The sequence below is a fragment of the Pteropus vampyrus genome, unplaced genomic scaffold, assembly GCF_000151845.1.
Source record: "Pteropus vampyrus isolate Shadow unplaced genomic scaffold, Pvam_2.0 Scaffold162, whole genome shotgun sequence".
Classification (NCBI taxonomy): Eukaryota; Metazoa; Chordata; class Mammalia; order Chiroptera; family Pteropodidae; genus Pteropus; species Pteropus vampyrus.
In genome coordinates, this window is record NW_011888943.1 from 893,379 (window position 1) to 917,525 (window position 24,147).

The window sequence follows — 24,147 nt, forward strand, 5'->3', positions numbered from 1 at the left end:
AGCACTTGTCATTTCCTTTCTTAGTCATCACAGTCCCCAAATGGTCACCTTACGTTTCTATGGTCACTCCATTCCATTATCACATAGGCCAGTTTCCTCTGAATAGCCTTGTAACAGACTTTGTAAACTCTTGGGTGGTGGTGGTGTTCTGGTTAGCTTTTTTTTTTTTTCTTAAGTGAGCTCTAGAGCACATACATGTTAAAAGAATAAAAGTTATTAAGCAGGGTCAGGAATAATAAAACGTAATGGATTTTTAAAAATAACTATAATGACAATTTAGTAAATATTGAGAAAAAAAAGACTAGATACTTTTGTTCTCTGTAGCATTAAGAACAGTGCCTGACACATAGTAGGCACTCAGTATTTGTTCAATGAGCGAAAGGGTTTTTTTTTTTGTCAACAGAAAATGGAAGGTTGGCAAAAAAAAAACAACAAAAAAAACCAGTTCCTAAAAAAATAAAAATAAAAAGGTATATGTATAAGCACATGCAGTAAAATTACAAGCTATTCTCACTTTCTTTACCATTCTTTCTGCTCACATCCCCTGATGGTCTCAAACACCAAAAGTTGTATTTTTTTCAAAAGACAGAGCAAACGATTCTTCTCCGTGTCCACTGAGAATAGGACGGTACCGTCCAAAATGCAGAACGAGGCCACCTGCGCCTGCTTCCCATCATGCCCCGCTTCTGTCCTTCCTACCCGTGGTCCGTTTGTTGCATAGCCGTCGGAGAGACCTGTTACATCGGATCACGTCACCTCCTGCTTTAAACGAGCCAGTGGCTTCCTTCACAAGTCGAGTGCCCTTTTGAGTTCTCACAGGGCCGGCCTCGCTGACCCCTGACATCTCATTTCTGGCCACTCTCTCCCTTGCTTGCCCGGCTCCGAGGACACCGGCCTGTTTACAGATACCTGCGAAATTTGCTCCTACTGCAAGGCCTTTGGTTTGCTGTTCTCTCTGCCTGCCATGCCCTTCCCATCACTCAGGTCTCCAGAGAGGCCCTTTCTGTCCATCACCTCTCGGATCACCCTGTTTTATTTTCTTTATGGCAGCTCTCATCCCCTGAAGTCACTGTGTCCATTTACTCATTCACTGACTTTCTGAACCCCCAGAGCCCAGAAACTGTGAGTTGGGTAAATGGCTAAACAGTGAACAATGACTTGTGTTTTCAAGCCGGGTGGTGTGTCTGGGCCGTTTTGCCTTGTGAGGTGGGTGAAGGGATGAAGCTTCTGGATCAGGTCAGAGGGAGGCCACGGGTCCTTGTGACCGTGACTTCAATTGCAAAGGTGCAGATCTGGGGCAACATCTGGCTCTGGGGAAGGCATAGCCCAGTTTCAGGAACCTACGAGTGTCAGCTTGGGGACAGGTCACTGTTTAGAGACGTGAGAGGCGGTGAACACCTCAGCTCCCAGACCCCTGACAACCAGGAAGTGCTGCTCCTGTCCCCGAGGCAGGGCTGTGTCGCAAGGGTTCCACCTGCATCCCTCATGACCTCCTATCCATTCACGTACCAACACCGAACATTTATTGAGCACCTACTATGTGCAGGCACTGCTCTGGGCATAGTGATACAGCACTGAACAGGAAAGCCCGGGTCTGTCCTTCACGGAGCTGACTTTCCAGAGGGGGAGACAAAGGAGAGAGAGTTTCAGATCTCGATCAGTGACGACGAGCCAGACGATGAGAGTGACGGGGAGGCGATGTAGACGGGGTGGATCGGAGGAGCCTCTGGGTTGGGGAGACGCTTGCGTCGAGGACCCCGGTGACCCAGCCTCAGTGAGAGAGGAGCACTCCAAGGGTGGGCACAGCAGGACAGAAGGGGAAGGAACGCGGGAGGGGAGCTGGGGGGTGGGATCGGGCAGGGCTGAGCATAAAACGTCTTGCTAGCCAGCTCAGAGCCATAAGGTGCAAGGAGGGCCTGAAGCTGCTCCCCACATCCTGGTAATCCTCCTCCAACTGCTGGACACTCCCCAGCGAGATAAGATGGCTATGCCCAAAGATGCTAAGTTTAAGATCACCTCTACTGGTGTGTGTGCGTGGACACACCACACACACACACACACACACACACACACACACACACTCGGAAGCGAACCCAACTTGCCATAGATGGGACTGTGTCGCTGAGGTACACGCAGACTCTATTTTCGTAAATAGGGCACTTTTCAAACTACCAAAAATCCCAAACGAGGACTATGTATCATAAAATCGCGCAGTCGCCTTATCCTTTCGATCTAATTTTGTGGCACGTCGTGGACGGCGCAGAACACGGAGTCAGTCAGCTCCGGTGCGATAGGCCCGTGCGACACACCAGATGTCGGAGTCACCACTTTGCCACGCGTCATGATTCGTCCTTTGTCGCAATCGTTCTATTTGAGGCTAGCGTTTCCTTTCGCTAATGCCGTGATGCTTATTTCTCAGTTTCACCTTGTTTTATAAAACCGTTAGGGAAAAACCAAGTGAAAGTCAGACAATTACACAGAATCTTCTATGCACAGAGGCGAAAGCTCTGACGGCGAACGGCTGGCTGGCAAATAGCAACGTGGGGAACGGCCAGAAAGGGCGGTCAGCGTGCAGCGGCCCCTGTCATGGGTCAGCAGCAGGGTGTGAAAGGTGATCTGGGGTGCCCGAAGAAAGTGGGGGTTGCTTTAAAGTCAGAGGCACCAAAGCTGAGACCCGCGTACACGGTATGACCCCTTTAAAGCACGGTGTGACCATTTAAAAAGCGACCGAACGACAAGGTAGGCTTTAAACGTAAGACGGCGCCAAAATGAACGGAACTATGGTATGTACTTTTCACCATGACAGGCAAGACGCACAGCCGCGGCTCAGGGACGGGTCCTGTCTGTGTCAAGCCTTTAGGAAGAACATCGCCTTCTACGTGCTCTGACATTTCTGCAGGGATACCCTACAGGAGCCTCTGGGCCGGGAGTTGAAGACTGGGGTCCTTGCCCTGGTGTGCCATTCCTGGGAGGAAGTGACACGAACGAGCTGAGGTGGCCTTCTAGGACGTTAGGACACGGGATGGCCTGCTCCATGACTAGTGGACCAAATCCAGATGATCGAGCCAAGAGTCAAGAATGATTTTGTGTGTTTAAACAGTTGTAAAAACAAAGAATATGCAACAGAGATCGTAGGTTGCCCTCGAGGCATAAAATACTATCTGGGTCTGTAGGAAAAGTTTGCTGGCTCACTGGCGTGCGAGCTGGCAAGTCAATGAATCCTCACTTTCCTCATCTGTAAAGTGGGGATGAGAGTAGCACCTTGATCTCACGGAGATGTGAGGATGTGATGGAAAATGCAAGCGGCACCGGGCCTGGCAGACGGACAGTCAGTACGTGTCAGCTACGGCTATCTGTGTAGTATTTATTGATAACAGGACTTCATGGGGATGCCGGAAATGCCAGCTTGAAGTTATATGCACATATACATGTTAATTACAAATGGTAAAGTGCCATAGAAATTAGGCAGAAAGAGTGGCGTGTGAATAAAAAGAAGTCTAAGACCTAAAAAAGCTGGGAAATTCAGAAAAGATGCCAATGTTATGAAAAACAATCAGTAGTAGCAGATTGTTCCAGATTAAGGATGACAGAGAACTGACAGACAGTGCAACATCTTGGAATGAATCCTGGGTTGGAAAGTAAACAAGCACAGACCAATCACAACAGCCAAAAAAGCTAGACAGGATATTTTTGGCAAATGTGGATGTGAGCTGAATATTAGAATGGCATTATCGATTCATTGGTAATTTTTCTTGGGTGTGACAATGACATTGGAGTTCTGCAGGACGATGTCCTTGTTTTTAGAAGACGTGTCATTGTATCTGCCATGTTCGTTTTCAAACGATTGGACGAGAACGATAACCACAGAGTATGTGCTGTTTCTCAAGATATACAAATAAATGCAGACACATGCGGCAAAGCGTCAGGAACTGGTGAGTCTCGATAGAGGATTTAAATGTAGGGATTTACTGAATTATTTTTTTTCCATTTTCCCAATGGTTAAAAAAATTTCAAAGAAAATAGTTGGGTACGATATTCTAACTAAGGTATTTACATACCGTCTCTATAAAAGAGGATGTCATGAGTCACTCAGCTACAAATTCCACTAATAAAACCTGGATTATTATTGTAAAAATAAATCACGTATTGAACTCATGTAAGTAGGCTCGCCATTTAGTCATTGCTTCATTTCTATCTTTCCTGTGCTACTGACATTTTTAAAAGATATAGCAAGAACATCCTTGAGCTTCACTTTCCTTGTGTCTGAGCCATTTTTTTCGTAGCCATCTCGATTTTCTAAATAGTGAATCTTTTTTGATTCACGTCACAGACTTGAGCTCCACTCACACTTGTCAATACAAGAGTTAACGGGAAGATAGCAGGGTGATGCCCACCGTGGACTCGGCGCAGGAGGCTGAGGCCCACAACGGGGCTCTGTGCTGGAGACGGAGCATAGCTCCCCTCAGGACACTTGGGAGTGACACCGAGGATCCTCGGGGTCCAGGGAAAGGGGAGGTCAGGGAGGGCTGAGGTCTCGCTCAAGTTAGAAGGCGAACGGACGCAAAGTGATAGATTGTGTTAGCAGCCCCAGGAGCTAGAAAGTAATTTCCATCCACCTCTGAATCCAACTGGTTTACAGTACACGCCTTTTCCACGCTTACGTTAAACCTGCCCATTTCAAACCCGAATCTTACTAGTATTCACCCTTTGACTTCATTAGAAACTCGGAATGAAAATCTGTCACTGTCGTTAACCCTAACGGATGTTTGGCCCCCTGCCCATTCAGAAGCCCCGCCACTTACCTTGGACGCCCTGTCCATGGCACTCGACCCTCTCATGTTGGGTAGAATGAGCCCCACGGCGCTCCACAGCTGATATCTCTGGCTTCGCAGGCAGGTTATGCAATGTCACTGTATACGTCTGGCCGGTTCTCAGAAACCGAATTCTATGGACAACATGGGAAATTGTCAAGAAGATCCTCCCAGCTGGCCAACTTTCCGGAAAGCAGGAGAGGAGTAAAATGAAAGGGCTCAAGGAAGGGACACGAGAAATCCAGGACACACTTACTCAGTGCATGACCGGCGGCTCCGTTCGCTTAGAAGCAGAGACTGTCATACATTTGCTGTGTGAAACCACAAAAGAAGAGAAACAAAAAACACCCCCTCTTCTGCTTTCGAGCTTTCAGTTCCTACTCTGAGAGCTGAGTGTGTGATCACACAACATTCCCGCCCCGGAGCGACTCCCGCCCCCAGACCCAGCTCATTTTCCTCGCAGAGGTCACCGGACCGAATTTCAGTGTTCCATCCTTCCTGCCCTCCAATGCTGGCCCTGCGACAGCCAGGGGAACACTGGTCAAAGGGACTGACTGCCTTAAATGACCCTGCCCCGCCAAGCCTCTCCCGCTCAGGGCTGCAGGGCTGCCTGCTCTGCCCTCCATGCCCACCTCTGGGGCGTTGCTCACAGCACTTAAGGGTGAGCGTTTGCTGAGTGCTGACACCGCACCGGGGCTCGGCTGAGCACGTATCAATGCCATTATGTTATCTCTTAAACCTTGCCAACCCGCCATCCGCACTGGAAACCACAGTACTAGGTCATGCGATGTTCAGCATTACTTGGCTGTCTTTTTTACTTTCCCTAAATTCAGACCCGGCATCCAGAGAGAATCCACAGGGGAGCAGACGCCTCCTCGCCAGCCACGTTTGCATTTTTATCTCATTTAGACCAACTGGTGCCCAGCCTGGCTCACGTTCCATCTCCAGCAAGCTCCCTTCCTTCCTGTGAAGACGTCACTTGTCTGCTGGTCATCTCGTGTGTAGTTCCCTAAAGTCAGCACCTGGAAGGACCTGGAGATGGAAATGGCTGACCAACTTCCGGCCGAGACGATCTAGATTTTAAACTGTTATCATTGTGGGAAGTTTACTTCTGGGTCCGAGTGACCGCTGTGCTGCTCATGGGAGCAGGTGACGGAGAGAACAGTGACCCCACAGAATGAACAAGACTGACTTCGTAACAAGTTCAAAGTGGAGACCCACAAAGCACGGACAGCAGAGATGGGAGAAGAGGGGAGAAAACAGGTGGAATGAGCAAGTTCCATTTAAGGAAAACAAGACGATTCATATGAAAGAGCCATGAGTCATAAGCCTGAGGTTATAAATGGCGGCCTGGACTAGCAGAAGTATTTTAGGAAGTATTTTATTGTATTAGTCTTAAACAATAAGTCATCATTAAAATGGGCTGCCGCAACAGCACCGTGACATTTGTAAGGCAAAGGGCACTACAAATAGCAGATGGTTTCTGGGAGCCTTTTTTTGGGGCTCTACCAGCTCCTGTGCCTGTGGGGCATGGGGCCTGTCGCATCTCAGATGAGGAGGATGCAACTGCTCTATCAAGGTAAGGCTGCCTGTCTCACAGTTCCAGGGTGACAATCTATGAAATAGATTACTTTCTAAAACAAAAATCACATACTCCTAACACTTAGGGAGAGAGAGAGAGAATTTGGCCAAACGACCAAACTAGTTCCTTCAATAAATAAACTGCAAAGGGAAAAAAAAAAGGCAGAGGTGGACTCTAAAGATTAAAAGAGACTTAAAAGACAACAAGCCACAATGTATCGGCCTTATTTGGAGTCTAATTCAAAACCAATCACTTATAAAGAAATTTGAAAACTCACTAGGTATGAAGATGTGATATTAATTGATGTCACTATTTTAAGGTATAATGTTAGGATTGTTTTTAAAAAGTCCTTATCTGAGATATATATTGAGATACAGATAAAATATATCTGAAATTCGCTTCAAAATGATTCAAGAAAGGGGAAGTGGATAGAGATAGAGGTGAAGCAAGATTGGCTGTGAGCTTAAAATTGGGGCGTCTGAGTGATAGGCACTTGGAGATTCACCGCTCTGTACTGTTGACGTTCAATTAAACAACAGCTTTAAATATAATTTACATACCACAAAATTCACCCTTTAAAAAAATACAATCTATTATTTTTTTTTGATATATTCAGAGTTGTGCCGCCATCACCACTATCCATTTTCAGAAAATCACCCCCAAAAGAAACCCCATATCCATTAGCAGTCACCGCCACTGCCCCCACCCCCTGGCAACTATTGTTTTTATTGTATTCTTGACTTTTGAATACATTTGAAAAAAGTTAAAAGGAGAGACAAACTCGCTCAAGGTCACATAGTGAAGTGACAGAGACAGGATCTGAACCCAGGTCTCTTGGAAAAAATAGAAGACCGACTTCAACCAACTCAAGTTTAGATGTTTCCCATCACATCGGTAAGCTCCCGACAGTGATTCTTGCCAGTCGTGAAGGGCTGACCCCAACGCTCACAGCACAGATTAGAATGCTGTCATTTGCATGCCTTTTCTGAGGAAAAACAGCCTCGACCAAAACCAGAACAGAACCAAGGCACAAAAGTGATGATTTGGCCCTGGAATTACACAGACTCGCTCCTACTTAGAAACGAGTGTAGTTTCTGTAAATTAGGAGCCTGACTTCTCAGTCTGGTTATTTGGTCTCGCTACCATTTTTTCTGAATAAAAGCCTTTAGACATTTTCCTGTCATTCATTCATGTTCTTAAGGCAAATGAGTCTGTTATGTGCACAAATATTGCAAGAATTAATGCTTCTAGGGAACTGGCTGGCTTTCATAATATCTTGCTGACCGAAGGTTGAAACAGCTAGAGTTCGAGAGAACCAAGTTCCGGAGACTCTATTGAGGCAACTATTTCCCCTCTTGACAAATATGCTACTGAGAAAAGTAATTTGGATTTTTTTCTGAATCTAGTGAGTCTGATCGCTGTACTTTGATAGCTTGTAATAAATGTGCAGGAGGAGCTTTTGTGTACTGAGCTGGTTTTTATGTGCTTTGCTGTTTTCATGTGGATTTTCAGCTCTCAAGCTCCTGGAGTGGCAGTATTCAAACACTGGGTACTCAATACCTGACTTACGAAAGTACAGCTAAACGTGACTTAGAATAGGGGTCCCCGATCCCCAGGCTGAGAACCGGTACCCGTCTGTGGCCTGTTAGAACCAGGGCCCACAGCAAGAGGTGAACTACAGAAAAACAAGTGAACCATCATCTGTGTCGGCAGCCACTCCCCAGCACCGGCATCGCCGCCTCAGCCCCACCTCAGCTCATCGGGCACTGGATTCTCATGGGAGTACCGGTCCCTGGTGCCAGCAAGGTTGGGGACCGCTCACTTAGAATGTCCAAAGCATGAAAGGCTTGGAGGAAATTCCAGGCGGCACTGCTTTCAAATCATCTGATTTATCAGGCAGATTTTAACCTTGTGAAGGTAAATCACAGATAGCTCTTTTGGTCAAAGTGGAATTTCATAAATTGCCAACGAACACATCTATACACCCTGATGCATAGATCATAAAGGGAGGGCTGGATTCTACATAATTAGTAGCGATAATTCAGTTTGATTCCCTGAATTTTGACCCCGAGATTGAGAAGGTAAAGGACTCAGAGGAAGACGTGAAAATGAATGGCAAGGACGTGCTATGGGGTAGAGGGGGCATACAGCTGGAGGAAAACGCTGTCGGCGGGAACTGGCTTTCCAAGTCTGACTCGTTTCTGATTTGATTCTCATCACGGTGGCTGTTCCGCATTTATTCGATTTTGGACCCATGATTCTTAGAGCTTTGTCTGGGAAATACGAGGCCTGGAGTCAGGACGTGTCCTTCCACGGAGAACTTGTGCCGGCTTCTGTAAGGCACTTGTGGCCACAACCAACTGGAGCTGCCTTCAACTCTCTGCTTGCGCTTCTGGCCTCACAGGTGCTGTGAATCGTTCCAGCCTTGCTTGGAGAAAGCTCACTGATGTGATTTTCAGAGAAGACCCCCCCCCTGCCAGCACCCCAGCCCCGCCTGCAAACCTGAGCAAGCTTTTGCAGGCTTTTTGTCAAGTTCTTCCTTTCAGAGGCAGACTCTTTCTGGGTTCTGGCTTTCCTTTTGCATCCTGATCAAAGTTCCCGCCCTGTAAAGACTCAGCTCAGAAATTGGGGCAAGAGGGCTTAAGAAACCAGCGGGGTGTAACCAGCTGACAGCCCTCCTCGCCCCCCAACACTTTCTGGTTTGGCCTCAGGGATTTCCTCCTTGCTTTCCTGCTAGCTCAGCTATCTGTCTAGAGCTTAAATACAAATTCTATCCAGGTTTGTACTACAAGTGTTCTTGAGAGTATCTGGTCTGCCATATTTTTAGGAACAGAAGTCTCCCCCCGCTAAGTAAATGCCTCCCCCTCTCCCAAATCTATTTATGTCATGATGCGTTTTAAAAAAAAGCTTCATTGCCTGAAGTGCATGTTGGGGATGATTTTGAGTAAGCTTTTTATCACAGAAAAGGAAGCTGCGGGCCAGAGAGGGACGCCTTGCCTCAGCACAGACAAGTCAGGAGTGGAGCTGATGCTGATGCCCCCCACCCGCCCCCAGCATCGCCCTTCCTAAAGGAAACCAGAGCTTAAGCCGGAATGATCTAAAATAATGAAATTACACGCGAGTCTTTAAGTTTGTAGAGAGTAGAGGGCAAAGCTGCACAGCTAAAGGTGATTAAACTATAAAACAAAGCACTAAAGAAACTGAAAAGTTTTCAGACCAGTTCAAAGTCATAACCGCTATTTGAGAACTTACGTGCAAATACGGAAACAGTCACAGCAAACTCCCAAAAAAGTGAACTAGCATTAAAGCATTATATATAAAAAGTTTATTTTAGAAATCACATATCTTTAAAAAATAACAGATATTATTCACCATCTGAGCGCTGGGGTTTATGTGGTGCAGTTAACGATGTGTGGATACCAAGTCCATGTAACATTCCTGGCATTTACGCCCGTTCAAAACCTTACTGTAACTTTTAAAAGGGAAAAAGAATGTTAAAAGTCCATTTTGGAAACACACAAAAGTATCTTGATCTTGTAAAGAGAAGTCCTGAAACTACAGATCCATTGCTGACACTATTCCCCAAACTGGAAAGAGTCGGTATTATCACTTTAATTCATCAACAGCTCAAAAGTCCCAGTGGAACTCATCTGAGGAGTGCTGAGTGGTCTCCAGTGCACGTGCCAAGAGCAGGAAAAACAGAAACGGTCAATTGCTCCTGCAGAGTTTGACAGGTTGAAAGCAAAAGAGAAGTCAGAAAAACAAGTGGGAAATTTGGTAATTTTTTTTGCTAGAACTGGTTATCTTTGTTCCTATTCAGTAGCTTTCCTTTAATCTTACAAAAGCAGTACCCACAGATGGTCAAAGTTCAGATACAAGGGGATCGGGATACGAAATCAAAATAAATTTACTCACTATGGACCAAAAAAATGTAGCTCTTTGTAAATCTGAACTCAAACTCTGTGATTTAACATGTTAAGAATGCGTCGAATGGTTCAAAGAGTTAAAATGATCCTTAAGGATGACTAAAGCAGAATTTTTATGCAATAAACTACAGAAGACTTTATAATTCCTAGAGCATAAGACAATTACTTTAATCTGGTTAATATTTTTACTAAATGATCCCAAATGATATTTCTAGGCACTCCTACCCAGGTCATGAGGTATGTGTATTTGGGGATAAATATAAACCAAAGTTGCGTGTGTGTGTGTGTGTGTGTGTGTGTGTGTGTGTGGTGGGGGAAGGGAGTTTGGGGTTCTCTGACCCAGTTTGAGATGAATCCAGAGGAATATTGTCACCTTCTAAAAAGTTTCAAGAAAAAGAAAACTCGAATCAGTTGGTTGCCAAAAAAAAAAAAAAAAAAATCTTCTGAGAACACAGTTGCCATGTACATCTACGATGAGTAGTTTTGGTTCATGCTGGAAGATAAGATTTAAAATGACGTAAGAACAAAGTCAATTGTTTTAATAATTCGTGAAGATAAGCAGCACCCCTGAGCAGTAGTGGGCTCACCTAATTTTGATTAGATTGAAGGTAATTTCCAAAATTACGTTTCCCATCAAACGGTAATAACCTTATGACAAATACATTTAGTGAACAAAAGCACTGCAGGTAATAAAAGGGTAGGTCTGACAAAAGATGTCACCTACACATTTTCAGGAAAACTGGCCATTAATTTTATTGAGCTTTATCATCAGAATGATGTCACTTTAGAAAAGAATTGATAGAGTCTCTAAAATGGTTTTAATATGGCACAAAACTCTTGATTCTCAGAGCAGTATGCCTATTCATCTGCCAAAATGTATTATGAAAGGGAATATACAGAGGGTGTGGCACGAGACCAGGCACGAGAGACAAGAGAACCCGGTGGAGATTCCTCGCGACAGAGCCACTTGAGATCTAGAAAGCACTTTAATACTCTATCCTTCTTCAAATGATCAGGAGATTCAAGAGAAATGGCAAGTCCTGTATTTACAAAAGCGATGAAAATCACACTGTAATAATCAGTGAATGCAGAACCGCACAGATCTGCGTTTCCCACTTTTTCCACCATGATTCTACATCAAGGTAAAAAAAGATTCTTTTGTCCAAATCCAAGAAGGCCGTAGAGGTGGCAGCCCCACTGCCAGAGATGGTGCAACGACTTACTACTGAGGCTGGTGGCTGACGGGACACGGGGAGGGAGGGGCCGGCTCGCGGAGAGAAGCCTGCGGCAGGACGCGGCCTAGTCGGTGGTGGACCTCCGGTACCAGAACCTGGCTCTGAAGTCGTCGCTGCACGTCATGAAGCCAGGGTTGGTGGGCGAGTGCACGATGCAGCGCACGATGTTGTTGTGGCCCAGCGACAGCAGGTTGCGGCGCTCGGCCGTCCGCGAGTCCCAGCAGCACAGGCTGATGGTCCGCTCGTCCGGCAGCAACACGTAGTCCTCCGTGTGGTTGAAGACCGCCTGCGTCCGGTGCACCTGCCGGCCGCTCAGGCCCGCGCCTGCGCAGAGACGAGAGGTTACCCCGGGCGCCGCCCACTCCCCAAAATGCTCCCCCGGTCCACACCCAGGCCCCCCGGGCTGCTCCGCTTCTGTGATTAAGCCTGTCGCTGGGAACACAGCATTTAAAAAGTGTGGAAGTAGCACACGTTTATGGTGCAAGTTTGGAAACTCGAAAATTAAAGTATATATATAAAAAAATCACCTCTGGGCCAGCTACCCCCGGCAACACTGTTAACGTCCTGACTCACTTCTAGGCATAAAAACCTTAAAATACAAAAGTTGTGCCACATACATGTCTTTTCTATCATAGTTAAATCAACTTTCTGTTGGGTTCGAGTTCCCATTTTCTTACTTCTGCGAGGCGTTTAGTTTGTATCGAACTGTAAGTGATGTTACGATAACATTTTTTTGTACAGAACACATTAGTTCCTCAGGGTTAAATCTCTAGGAACAGAATTACTGGAACATATGAGCATCCACTGTCCAAAAGGAAGCTTTATGTTTCTTTTATGACCATGAAAAAAAGATATGCTTAAAGTACTATATAAAGCATGAAAAAATCCTGCCTAATAGTTTTACACCCAGTCACTACTTTGATGATTATCTTTCCCAAATATCTCTGTGTTATACACTCACTTGTAAATTATATTAATCAGAGCACACACCATATGCAGTTTTTATCCAGTAGTATGTAGTGGAGATCTATGAATAGAGAATATAGCTTAATGGGTAAAAATACAAACTTGGTGTCAGATCTGGCACGACACCCACGCACAAGATTGCTGTGGGTTAAAGGAGATGGAACGCACATCCAGCTCTGCGGTGTAAATGCTCAACAAATGTTACTACGAATACTTTTAAAGGCTGCGAGCCACAAAAAGATGAGTAACAACAATGTACTCACTGCTTCTTGGTGGACATTTACGTGTCTAACTTTCCACTACCCCAGATAATGCTGGGAGGGTCACCTTTCTGTGTGTGCATGTGCACGCTGGCCAAGAATCCTTCTAGATTGAATTTCTAAGAGTGGATTTAGCCAGACAAAAATACATATACTTAAAATTTTGATATGTGACACCAAACTGCCCTTCAGAAATATTTTACTAACTGGCATTCCTGATTTCCTGAAACGTTTATCAATAATAGATAACAACCTTGTGAATTCCTGAAATCTGATGAGGACAAAATACCTTTTAATGTCTTAGGTTTACAGTGAGGTTGGTTATTTACCTTTCCTTGTGTTCATTAATATCTGACATATGTCTATTATCTATGCTATGGGTATTTTCCCCCTACTTCGGCATTCTAATTTTGTTTATAGTGCTGATTAATTTTTAACATCAAAATTTGTAACGTTTACTTGGTAGTTTTTCCTTTTCCTTCATTATTTCATTTAGTTTGAATTCAAACCAAACGTTAACACTGGAAACACAGATCCAAATGTGCCGACACCAAGGGGTCTTAACCTGTGAATCGGAAAAACCGGATTTTGCATACACATTTAGTGTAATCTCATTTTAAAATCAAATCCCAAATTCACACATAAAAAAATAAAATAAATAAATAAAATCCCAATTCTCCACTGAAACCAAACCACATACAACCGTGAAACATCCCAAACATTCCTAACGAAAGCAAACCAAGCACAGTCAGCGGCCTGGCTCCCCCTCCGCACTCACCACACTCAAACTGAGGCTGTTACTTCTAAAGAGGAGGCCTTCGCATTTTCACTTTGATCACTTTTTATCTTGTTTTTGCAACAAGCAGTCTTTTCATAGTAATCATCAGATATTTTTCAAAATGGCTTCATACAAAAGTAAGTGTTTCAATGAAGTCACCAAGAATTACGATAAAAATAACTTGCTAGTTGCACCTACCGTCCGCAGAGCAGGAAGCAAACTTCAGTTTCAACAAGCTAAACCTAAGGTAGGTTATGCTGCACCCTAGTGGTTCGGATGTCACCGACTCCTCCATTTTCTTCCCCAAAATGCTAACTAAGACCACCATGGCAGAGTCCCTTTGAATAGTTTGTGACTTTCCGAGTTATAATCATGGCGATTTTATCATGACACAAACACCTCACGACAGAGGAAACTAGCTGAAGTTTTCTACAACATAACAGCCTTTGTTTCTACCAAGCACAGGAGGAGACACAATCTTTTAACATTCACTAGAACTAACTAGACTTGAACAGACTAGTAGTGACAGGATAAATTCAAATCTCGTCATAAAGAGCTCACAGGCACAACTGTTACAAATTAAAGCCCTACGTGAATGAATGAGAACCAGATGAATTTCATTTTGCTGTCCTGTCTGAAGGGCCCCCTTGATGCCTAGATCTGTTAAGACCTGTGGTCTTCTTTGGGGGCCACCTCTGCTCGCTTAGGAATGGGTCCACATTTTCCCTCCCAGCCCTTCCCTCCCTAATGCGTACACTTACCGCAGCTTTTCTCTAGTTTCGTGTTTTTATGGGAAAAGGGGAGGCCATCAGTCTACAAATGGACCACCAGGTTCTCAAATGTTACTTCTAAGGAATCAGATCTAGTTTAAGCTGTAATGCAGTGAGAAGATCAAAGGTAAGAAACTGTGGCTCTATTTCCAGTTCTGCCTCTTAGTAACTGTGGCCTTGGCTAAAATATTTAACCTCAGGCTTGTTCTCCTCCTAAGAGTTCTGGAAACTGTAAAAGGCTATAGAAATGTTAACTAGTATCAATTCCTCACATACCTGTGTATCTGACCAGCGTTCGTCCTGTTGATATTTCCCAAAGTTTAGCTACAGAGTCTTTTCCACTTGAAAGAATGTATTTGGAATTTTTGGAAAAAATGGCAGAACAAACTTCAGCACCGTCATGTGCTTTCTCAAAAGTCGTGATGCACCGATTCGAAACACCGTCCCATAACTTGATGCAGCCGTCCTTGCTACCAGTCACATACATATTGGCACTAGGATTGTAATTAACGGAACATATGGCGTCGGTGTGCTGATCTTGAGGATTGCAAGAGACGAAACACTGAAACGTGTTGATATCATAGAGCCGAAGCGTAGGATGCTGCGTCCCAACGAGTATAAAGTCTCCGGAAGGGTGAAAGGAGATGGAGCGTAACATTTCGGCTTCCTGTTAGGGCAGAAACGTTAACATTAAATGATCAACCGGTGAACAATTATATCCAGAGGAAATGTGGAAAATATTTGGCTGATGCCAAGAATCCATAAAACAATGGTCAGATGTTACACGGATAGAAGAAGAAACAAAGTTCTTTCTGGAATACATGAACGTATCATTTGAACAGATTTCCAAAACTGCGTACTGGTGAGATTATGCCAAAAACCGTGGGACAAGTTTATTTGCAAATGAGCGCTGAGTGCTCAGAATGGAATATCATCAATCTACGATATGTACACACACGATTAATGAAGATAAACATAACTTGTATGCAAGGATAGCTTCGTTAATTTGTCCCAGGGCTCTAAATATTGAGTAAAAAATTAAGTTATTAAAAGGTGGAAGCCACTACTGAAACATGTTTCTGAACTGCATTTTCAAAACAAGGTATCAAACGTCACTTTTCCACCAAACACCCGATAGTTTCAAATACTGAGTAATATTTTATTCCCATGTTACAATCTGGTGAAGCTGGTCGTGTTCCATTTTTAAACAAGGATCTGCAACCTTTAAAGAGTGATAAGGATTCTGAACTCTTGGCTGCACGAACTGTGACCAGCAGCAGTCCTGACTGGCCAGAAGAAGCAGGCGCATGACAGCATGTAAACTATATACCAATGAAATCTGACTCATGTGCCACATGTGGCACACGTCCTTATTGCTGGACTCTTGTTCTATAGGCTGATCACTGAGACTAAAGAGAACAGTCATACACTAGTTCACTGTATTTAGAGAAAACGTAAAGCTTCTTTCCAAAAATTCCTGACCTGAATGTATTTGAAGGCTCTTTTCGCAGATGGTTTGGAATAATCAAATAATTTGAGAGTATAATCCCTCGAACCAGAGGCAAGGATCTGTTCTGTTGGGTGGAAAGCGAGACATGTGACTTCATCCACGTGGTCATAGAGAGTCCGAATCACTGGGTGGTTTTCCATATTCTGCTGTGCAGTCTCATTCATCATGACCTAGACCAACAAGAAATGTGCAAAGTATAAAATCTGACTCAAAGTACACAATCTACAACTATGCTAAGTTAAAGGTGGTTTAAACTATTCTCTCATTGTCCCATGAATGAACAAAAGGCAAAAGCTAAGTACGGTGCAGGAATTTTTACCTCTATTGGCATGGCACTTTTGGCCAACATTCTTTCTGTGTCGAGTATCTTTATGGAGGCATCAGCAGATCCAGTAGCTATTAATTGTCCATCTCTACTGTAGGTGGCTACACGGCATGGTCCTTTATGGGATGTGACATAGCAGGTTTCATACTCTGAAGCCTCTGGGGACATAGTCTGGACATCTGCATCAAATTCCAGGTCAATTCCTGTGCCTGGGGCCACCGTATCTGAGCGGCCAATCGCGTACTGAACTGCAGTGTCGTCATTTTCCATTCCTGAAAGGCATAAAAATTAAGGGCATGAAAAATGGTATTTTAAAAGGCCAAGACAAAGTTCCGAGTCTAAATCACAGGTTTGCCAATGTCACCTTACTATTTCTTGGAGGTACGTGACACCTGATACTTTACAGAACCAGGTGTACTGACCAGGGTGCAATGCCCGGTGACACTGTGGAAGGCCATGCTCCAATAGGTAAAGTCACCTCCCCATGATTTTTGCTTCTGAAATTCTCTGCTTTAAATACAACTACAGAAACTCAAAATATAGTTCTGTAGTTAAATCGTCCATTTATTTCCTATTCTGAGTTCTAGTGTTTTCAGCGCTGAGATGTTAGCAGCAGCTCTGAAGCTCATTAAGTCAGATGCATTGTTAGCGTTAACACTAGTGAATCATATCTGAAGGAATGCTGATATTTAAGTAAGGTGAAGCTTATCAAGACTATGCGTTTTAAATTTTAAAATAACTTCACATATCATATAAACAGTATGTTTATTATCATAGAAAAATCAGAAATCCAGATGAACAATAAAAATGACCGTATATCACCTGGATATTAACACGGTGGTAGGAATTCTTCTGGGTCTTTCTCTGTGCACGAAGTTGTTTGATATCTTAAAACAAAAATAGAACCACACTATATAGCATGTTGTGATTTACTTGTTCATTTATTCACACAGAATAAAACATCTGGCCAGTGTAGTAAATATTCATTTACGTCATGTTGTTGGATCCAATTTTATGAATATAAGAACATTTATGACTAATGACACATTTTTGTGCATTTCGGTTGTATTCATTTTATTTCCTCAGGACAAATTCTCACAGTCGGCACTGCCAAGTCAAAGAGTATAAGCACGTCTGGCAATTCTATGTTTTATTGAGTGTCTTCCATGACCCAGGCAAATACCAGCAAATACTGTCAAACAAGACAAGGTCCTGATCTTTACTGAGGTTGTTGTTTTTTTTGCGGGGGGAGGCAAAGATTACGTGGGAAACAATACAGAATAAAGAAATTTGGAGACAGTGACTATTAGGAAGGAAATGGGCTGCTTGTTTTAGAGTAACTAGGGAAGATAGTGGGATTATTTTAGAAGAGGTAAAAAGGACTCTGAGATGACAATTTGAGCCAAGACTTGAAGAAAGTCAATAATACAATGACAGAATGCTCCAGATAATTCGTATAAAGATCTTGAGGCTAGGACCAGCTCGAAGTCTTCATAATCTGGACTATGTTTACTTCTTCAGTCTCTAGCACTGTACTTGACTCATATTAGGCATTAAAACTAAATGGAAATATCTTGAAAGACTCTGATGTGTAAAAACATCTGAAACCTTGTCATGGGATCAACGAATCTGCATTCCCAAGCTACCTAGTTTGATGAGATGCAGGAGCTGCTCTGAGGGTGCACAGACAGACTGAGGCTTGATCTCATTGATGAGGCCGTTAGCAATGCTGATGTAGCCGTCGTAGAGCAGCTGGCTAATGATCAGCTTGTAGAGCTGCTGGCGGTCCTTCAAGCCCACTTTGGTCCTGTACATCTTGGAGAAGAGGAACACAACTTCTCACCAGCTGCAAGAGAAAACAGGTGGACGGTGAAGGGGAGATGCACTAGTGAATCGCAGAAGCCACAAAGAAACTGGATCAGACCTGTAGGGCTTAAATCCCAGCTCTGCTACCTGCATCATCTTTGATCAGCGACCTTGTTTCTGAGATCAGGTTCCTCGGCTGTTAAATAAGTTAGTGAAGGTTAAACAAGACAGTGCATGTAAAGCACTGAGCAGAGTGGCACACAGAAATTATTCAAATCATGTTAACTGATATTTACAGTAGAGTTTTTCTCTGCCAAACTACGCAACAGCAATTTTTATTCTTTCTTGCTAACCCAGAATCTTCCACTTCCTCTTAATGTTGACCAGTGTTTGCAACAGATAGCTGCTGTTGTTGGACGTCTAGACACTACTGTTTCCACCAGCCGAGCTGTATGTTTAGTAATGTCAGTTACATTCATTCTTAAAACATGTTTTAAAGCAACTGAGGTTGTTTGTTATATTACATGCAGAAAGATAGTTATGGCAGAGAAGAAACTGGAAGGAGAGCATGGGAAAGAGGTGAATAAGAGAAAGAAAGGGAGTGAGCGAGCAGGAACACCAGAACCTCCCGGTATTGCTTTACTTTACAGGGGTTGTTATAGGAAAGCGGTGGGAAACCATGTTTTCTAACTACAGAACTCCCTCTGGAGAATTACTGAGGCTACTAGAACTTAGGCGGCTTGCCTCTATAGGGACCGTTGTTCCTGAACACTTTCTCTAGTGCTCTTTAATAACTTAATGATAAACTAGCTAAAATTTACTGGACACTCAGTACAGTACTAACACATCACATAAAAAACTAATAGGCATTACTTCATTCAATCCTCATTTAATCCTATTTTAGAGATGGGCAACCTGAGGCCTTAGAGAGATGAACTCACCCGGAATCGAACAGTCTGCAAATGGCAGAGCCTGGATCCTAACGCAGGCTATCTGACCCTGGAGCCTGTGTTCTTACTGTGCTGTACTGATGGGCGTTAATAACAACAGCTAACATTTATTAAGCCCTTGCCAGGCACCATGCTAAGCACTTTATAAGCATTAGCTCATTGCATAAAATAATCGTGTATTTAAGTACATGTAGAAGCATATGGACACAAATCTATGCTTGTGTAGACAAAACGAGGAAACAACAGAGATGATGCTGGATCGAGGAGATTAAGAAACCCACTGAGAGTAAAATGGGGCCAAGTAACTCGTCCGACGTGAAAGTGGCCGCCAGGATTGTCCACACCAGAGCCCAGAACTTGACCGCTGTTCTACCCTGTCTATTCATTCACGCCAGGAGCATCGAGAGGTTTACAGAGATTTAAAAAAAGGAAAGGGAGGATGAGCCCCGCTTCTCAACTCCCATAGGACGCTCTCTGGCTGGGCTAGTAAGCGCCTAATTACCACCCCCAATTTGCACGTGAGGACGCCGGGGGCCAGAAGGACCCAACCCAGGACTGGATCTTCCCGGAACTGGAAGAGGGGCCAGGGTGAGAACACAGACCGGCCGTCACCGTGTGCTCCGCCACTATGACAGCACAGAGACGCACTAAGAACAGAGCGAGGCCTCTGAAGAAGAGCAGGGGTGTGCAGGCCCAGCCCGGCAACTCGGGGCGCACGCCCCGCGCTATCGCCCCTTCCCCGCTCACCCCAGCTCTTCCCGTGGCCCCTTAGGGGCCGCAGCCGACCGCCTCGGCCATTCCCCCCGCACCCCGGCCCCCGGTACCCGCTAGTCCGGCTCTCGGCCTCCTGCTCTCTCCCAGAAAAATGGACGCCCAAGCCCTGCCGGATCGATCGCTCCGAGCGCACAGCCACTGCGCACGCGCCCAGGGCGCCGCGCCGAGCGCCGTGCTATCGATCGGCCCACTCTCGCCAGCCCCGTCTCGCCATCTTACGTACTGGCGCCTTCGAGGAGTCCGTTCACTTCCTCCGACTTTATCCCCTACGTGGCAGTCCTGACGCAGAGGGGCTTCTGTCTCACAGAGCAAATGCCGCGTCCCGGAGAGCACGGCGGGCACCGGAACGGCCAGGGGTCTGCGGGGCCGTTGGCTCCGCCACTTCCGGGGCCCTGCGGAACAAGTGCGCCTGCGCGCCGTGGGCGCCGGCCCGGAACGCGACTCGCCGTGAGCCAATGAAAAGGCAGCGCCTCTCCAGCCCAGGCCAATCAGCTTTCGGAGCAGAGAGTTTAACTCCTATTTAAAATGACTCTTTGAATCCTAACGGCTGGGCTCTCGGGAGGACTCGGCGGCCGTGGGTCGGAGGTAGGAGCTAACAGGTGCCCGGTCCATGGAGCGGCTCTGTGAGGCGGGCGGGCGGGCAAAGACAGCCGGCCTGGGCGGCCTGTTAGCGGGCGGCGGGGCTGCCAGGCCCGGGATGGAAGAGTCGGGGTGAGAAGGCCTCCCTCGGTCCCCCTCCGTCCTACGCCTGTCCCTCTGTCCCCCGCCCCTCCCCGTCCTCCGTCCCCCCTGTGCTTTGTAGGCGCTCTTCCATCTGTTCCTGGGCACCAAGGCTCCCTGTAAAAGGCCTCTTGGTGTTCATTAAACACCTGGAATGAATGGGGTTGTTGGGGTGGGGGCGGGGGTGCCTTCTGATAGGATTCTCGTATTCAGTGAGCACCTGGGTAGGAAGGAAAACTACGTACCCAGGTGCTCACTGAATGAGAATCCCATTGCTGTTTTGGAATCTACGTTCTAGTGGGGGTGGGGAGAATTAGACGAACTAGCAAGATAACTTCCGATAGGGACGAGTGTTACAAAAGAAACAAAACAGTAATGTGTGTGGCTTACCGGAGGCTGCTTTGGATAGAATAGCCGGGAGAGGCCGTTGTCCTGCTAGACGGATGAGTGGGTGAACCGATGATGATCTCGTAGAGGTCTTCCTGGGCTAGCGCCTTTTAAACCTTAGGCCTCTCTTGTCGAGATTACTTGAGGGTCTTTGTTAAACATATAGACCCACCAACTGAATCTGAAGGTCTTGGCTGTAGGATTCCGGTGTTTAGTTTTATCATGCTCTCCAGGTGATTCTGATGTTTCATTGAGAACTAGTAATCATCTAGGATCTGATCTGTTAGGTCTGGGGTTGGGCCTGAAAGTCTCTACCAGCCATCCTTGTGATGTAGATGTAGCTACTGCCCTTGACTTTTAATGTCTCCTCTTCCTCAACTTTTCTCATCTGAATTAAATGCTTTTCAGCAACATACTCATTTCATTTCCTCTCTACTCTTCTTCATTTATGCAGATATTAGTGGGTTCCTTGAAGGAGGGAAAAGTCTAAACCCACAGTGCTATTAGATCTATCCGTTTCTCTATGTAAAATAGCAGGATCTCTGGTTTGAACTGCGGGAACCTTGTGAAGGTCATCTGGTCACGTGACTCCTGAACCTGGCTGTAAACCAGAATCACCTGAGAAGCAGTCTTCCTGGGCGATCTCCAGAATTTCTGGATCAAAATCTTATTCCATTCTGCTTATTGTTATAAATGTTCCTGAGAAGGATAATAATATTAAATTGGAGCAAATGTCTGTAGTTTCTGTGGAAGAATGTTGACTACATGTCCTTAGGGCTATGTGATCTGATTAGTTTGTTGCTTATAATTGATAGGAAAAGCGGAGAAAGCAGTAGGGCGTGTGAGAAGTTAACGTTTGCATACCACCAGCATGTATCCTTCTTTTTGTTTATTGTTTCTACTAACCCACTGTTTGAGGTACGACTCTAGGCTCTTTAGCCACAGTCTCATCTTCAAGGTGGAGTGATTTGCATATGCATGAAATGGATGTGAAAGCCTGGGAGCAGGGAGTGCTTTCTGATTGGATTCTAGAATTCAGAGAGCACCTGGGTAGGAAATACAGAAAGGTTTCTGCTTTCTTGTTTATGGTCTACTTACTTGACAGGTTGGCGCCTGACTCACAGTATTGGCTTACTAAGTATTATAAACTATTGTGGTCGATTTGCGTATGTTAATGGATTAATTTATTCCCCAGACATTGGCATCCATGCCATGTGCCAGGCATGTTCTGGGTTCTGGGGGAGGCAGTGAACAAAATGAGACTAAGCCCTTGATCTCTTGGAGCCTACTTTGGAGATCCCGAGGAGATAGCTGGATATCTGAGTCTGGGGAGACAGACAGTAAACAAGTACAAATAATAAGAAGTTAAATAAAGACTATGAAGAAATAGTAAAGGAAAGATGGTCCGAAAGGGGACATCTGAGCAGAGACTGAATGAAATGAAGGAGGAAGCTGCATTTCTATTATGAGGAAAAGCCTTATAGATAGAGGGAACAGGAAGTGCAAAGGCCCTGTGGCAGGGGACTTCTTCGAGGAAAGAAAGGAACCCTGTATGGCCGGTGTGCAATAGATGAGGAGATAAGGTCTGAGCGTGGCCACTGTCCACCTCCTGAGACTTCATAGGCTTAAGTCTAAGTTAAGTGAAGAAAGTAGAAAATTAGTGATCGAACTGGTCATGCTGCCTAGAATGCAAGTAATTGACGTTTGGATTTGGACAGTAGGAGTCAGTCATAAGGTTGACTACACCCGCTCCAACTCCCTCCTTACTGGGGATAAAGGCCCCAATGGGAGTGGGCTTGAGGGTGAGAGAAGTAAGTAGCAGGTAGTAGAGATGACCAGTGTGGACAACTGTTCCAGAGCTTTGCTGTTGAAAGGGGAGGCCAGAGATGTCATAGCTCGAGTCAGTTAATGGGTAAAGAGGTTTTTTTTTTAATTGAGCTGCAGGCATGGCAACAGGCTTGTGTACTCGTGGAAGTGATCTAGTAGGAGATGATGGAGCAGAAGGAGTCATTTCAGGAGCGGAGTTTGAGTACCAGGGAGGGGAGGGGATGCAGTGTATTGCGTGTGGGGGGCGGGTGTTATGGGGAAAACGCCCACACTTGAACATTATCTAAGCCCCACACCTGTACATTATATCACATGAGAAAATATTGCTCCGTATCAGCTTCATTTGGACATAGAAAAAATGAAAGTCTCTTGTTGAGGCTTTTTGGTCAAGAGCTATAACCTGGTCTAGCATAACTACTTTGTAGCAGGTGGGTTTGTATAAATCAAGGTTCTTTTTTTCTTTTCAGGCATCATGGACAAATCTAAAGAAAACTGCATCCCAGGGCCTGTTAAGGTAAATCGAATAATCCGCAGTCTCAGTCCCGTTTCTGACACCCAGAGGAGGTCGCTTGTCTACCTGGAATTCCTTTCACCTTCCCTTTGGGTTTGTAACTTTAGACCCCTCCCCACATTCCTGGACGTGAATTCATCACTCCTCTCTGCTTCAGCAGTAACATTTTGTCGATTCTCTACCGTATCTTTTTTTTGTTCTCCTTTATCTTATAGTTAACTGTTTGAGTATCTGTATTCTCCACTGTATGCAGGATAATAATGTACACAATAGGCGCTAATACTTGCTTGCTAGAAATTAACTTCTTTGCCACAGTTCGTTCTGATCTTGATTCAGGGAGCAGTAAGCACGGAGGGATGCCAGGTGGCATGTTAGGGAATTTCTCCTGGGACCCCACTTGGAGCTGGGTTCTGAGCCAGATACAGGGATGATGGTGGCGAGGGCACATGGTCTTTGACCTTGAGGAATTTAGAGTCCTGTTGGGGAGGTGTGGGAGCCAATACCACGCCTTATTACATATCTGTAGGCTTGGAGTAATTCTGAGGAGGGCGCTTGGTTCAGGGTGGGGCAGGTTGGAATCCAGGAAGGCTTCACGGAGGCAAGGTCCCTGGGCCTCTTAGCGTTTAATGAATATTTGCGAAGCAACTGAGTGAATGAGTCCCTCGTATAAAGATCCTTTAATATAAGTGATCCCCAGTGAGGTTTCCTTCTAAGAAATCAGCATAAGAATAATATTGCTTGAGTTTTCTTTGTGGGGTGGGGCTCGGGTTTTTAGAAGTCTTTAACTTCAAATAAATAGATACTGACCCTTTTTTACTGGCTGAAGGTATAAAACTGGCCAGTTAGAAAAAAGTTAACCCGAGTCACTGTTTTGATTCTCAGTTCCTTTGATAAAGATCATTTGAGAAAATTGCTCTGTTTAAAGTACTTCTTTATTTGCCACCTGAATGCCTGTGTTGTAGTGCTGCTAATTTCAGAAGTAATTGACCTTTTACTTAGAAAGCCTCTC

At 45.0% G+C, this 24,147-nt stretch overlaps 3 protein-coding genes across 5 annotated transcripts in view; 1 reads left to right on the top strand and 2 right to left on the bottom strand.

Annotated features, from left to right (window-relative positions):
* Window positions 1-5,805, bottom strand: part of CASS4 (Cas scaffolding protein family member 4) — a 29,714-nt gene extending 23,909 nt beyond the window's left edge. The window contains 4 exon segments of the mRNA XM_011370183.2: window positions 4,803-4,850; window positions 4,852-4,945; window positions 5,068-5,108; window positions 5,791-5,805. Of these exon segments, the coding sequence (XP_011368485.2) occupies window positions 4,803-4,850; window positions 4,852-4,945; window positions 5,068-5,108; window positions 5,791-5,805 (198 nt within the window).
* A 1,278-nt stretch (window positions 5,806-7,083) lies between these two features.
* Window positions 7,084-24,147, top strand: part of AURKA (aurora kinase A) — a gene marked incomplete at its 5' end in the record, with an annotated part of 31,842 nt that continues 14,778 nt past the window's right edge. The window contains one exon of the mRNA XM_011370184.2: window positions 7,084-7,105. Coding sequence (XP_011368486.2) covers window positions 7,084-7,105 — 22 coding nt within the window. The remainder of the gene's footprint in view (window positions 7,106-24,147) is intronic.
* CSTF1 (cleavage stimulation factor subunit 1) lies at window positions 11,047-20,073 on the bottom strand. Of its 3 annotated transcripts, none has more exons than XM_011370171.2 (6): window positions 19,917-20,073; window positions 17,810-18,009; window positions 16,158-16,435; window positions 15,811-16,008; window positions 14,605-14,995; window positions 11,047-11,878 (listed from the first exon to the last, which is right to left on the bottom strand). In XM_011370171.2, exons 2-6 carry the CDS (start codon window positions 17,976-17,978, stop codon window positions 11,619-11,621), a joined length of 1,296 nt encoding a protein of 431 aa, XP_011368473.1. In that variant the 5' UTR covers window positions 17,979-18,009; window positions 19,917-20,073; the 3' UTR covers window positions 11,047-11,618. The 3 variants fall into 3 exon arrangements, with proteins under 3 accessions (XP_011368473.1, XP_011368472.1, XP_023392380.1); XM_011370170.2 differs by lacking the exon at window positions 19,917-20,073 and adding an exon at window positions 19,744-19,894; XM_023536612.1 differs by lacking the exon at window positions 19,917-20,073 and adding an exon at window positions 18,911-19,154.

Coding starts and splice junctions, on each gene's coding strand:
- CSTF1 (XM_011370171.2), bottom strand. CDS start 17,978: ATGTACAGGACCAAAGTGGGCTTGAAGGACCGCCAGCAGCTCTACAAG. Junction 16,436..17,809: donor CCTGCATCTCATCAAACTAG/GTAGCTTGGGAA, acceptor TATGCCTTTCAG/GAATGGAAAATGACGACACT. Junction 16,009..16,157: donor AAAGTGCCATGCCAATAGAG/GTAAAAATTCCT, acceptor TTGTTGGTCTAG/GTCATGATGAATGAGACTGC.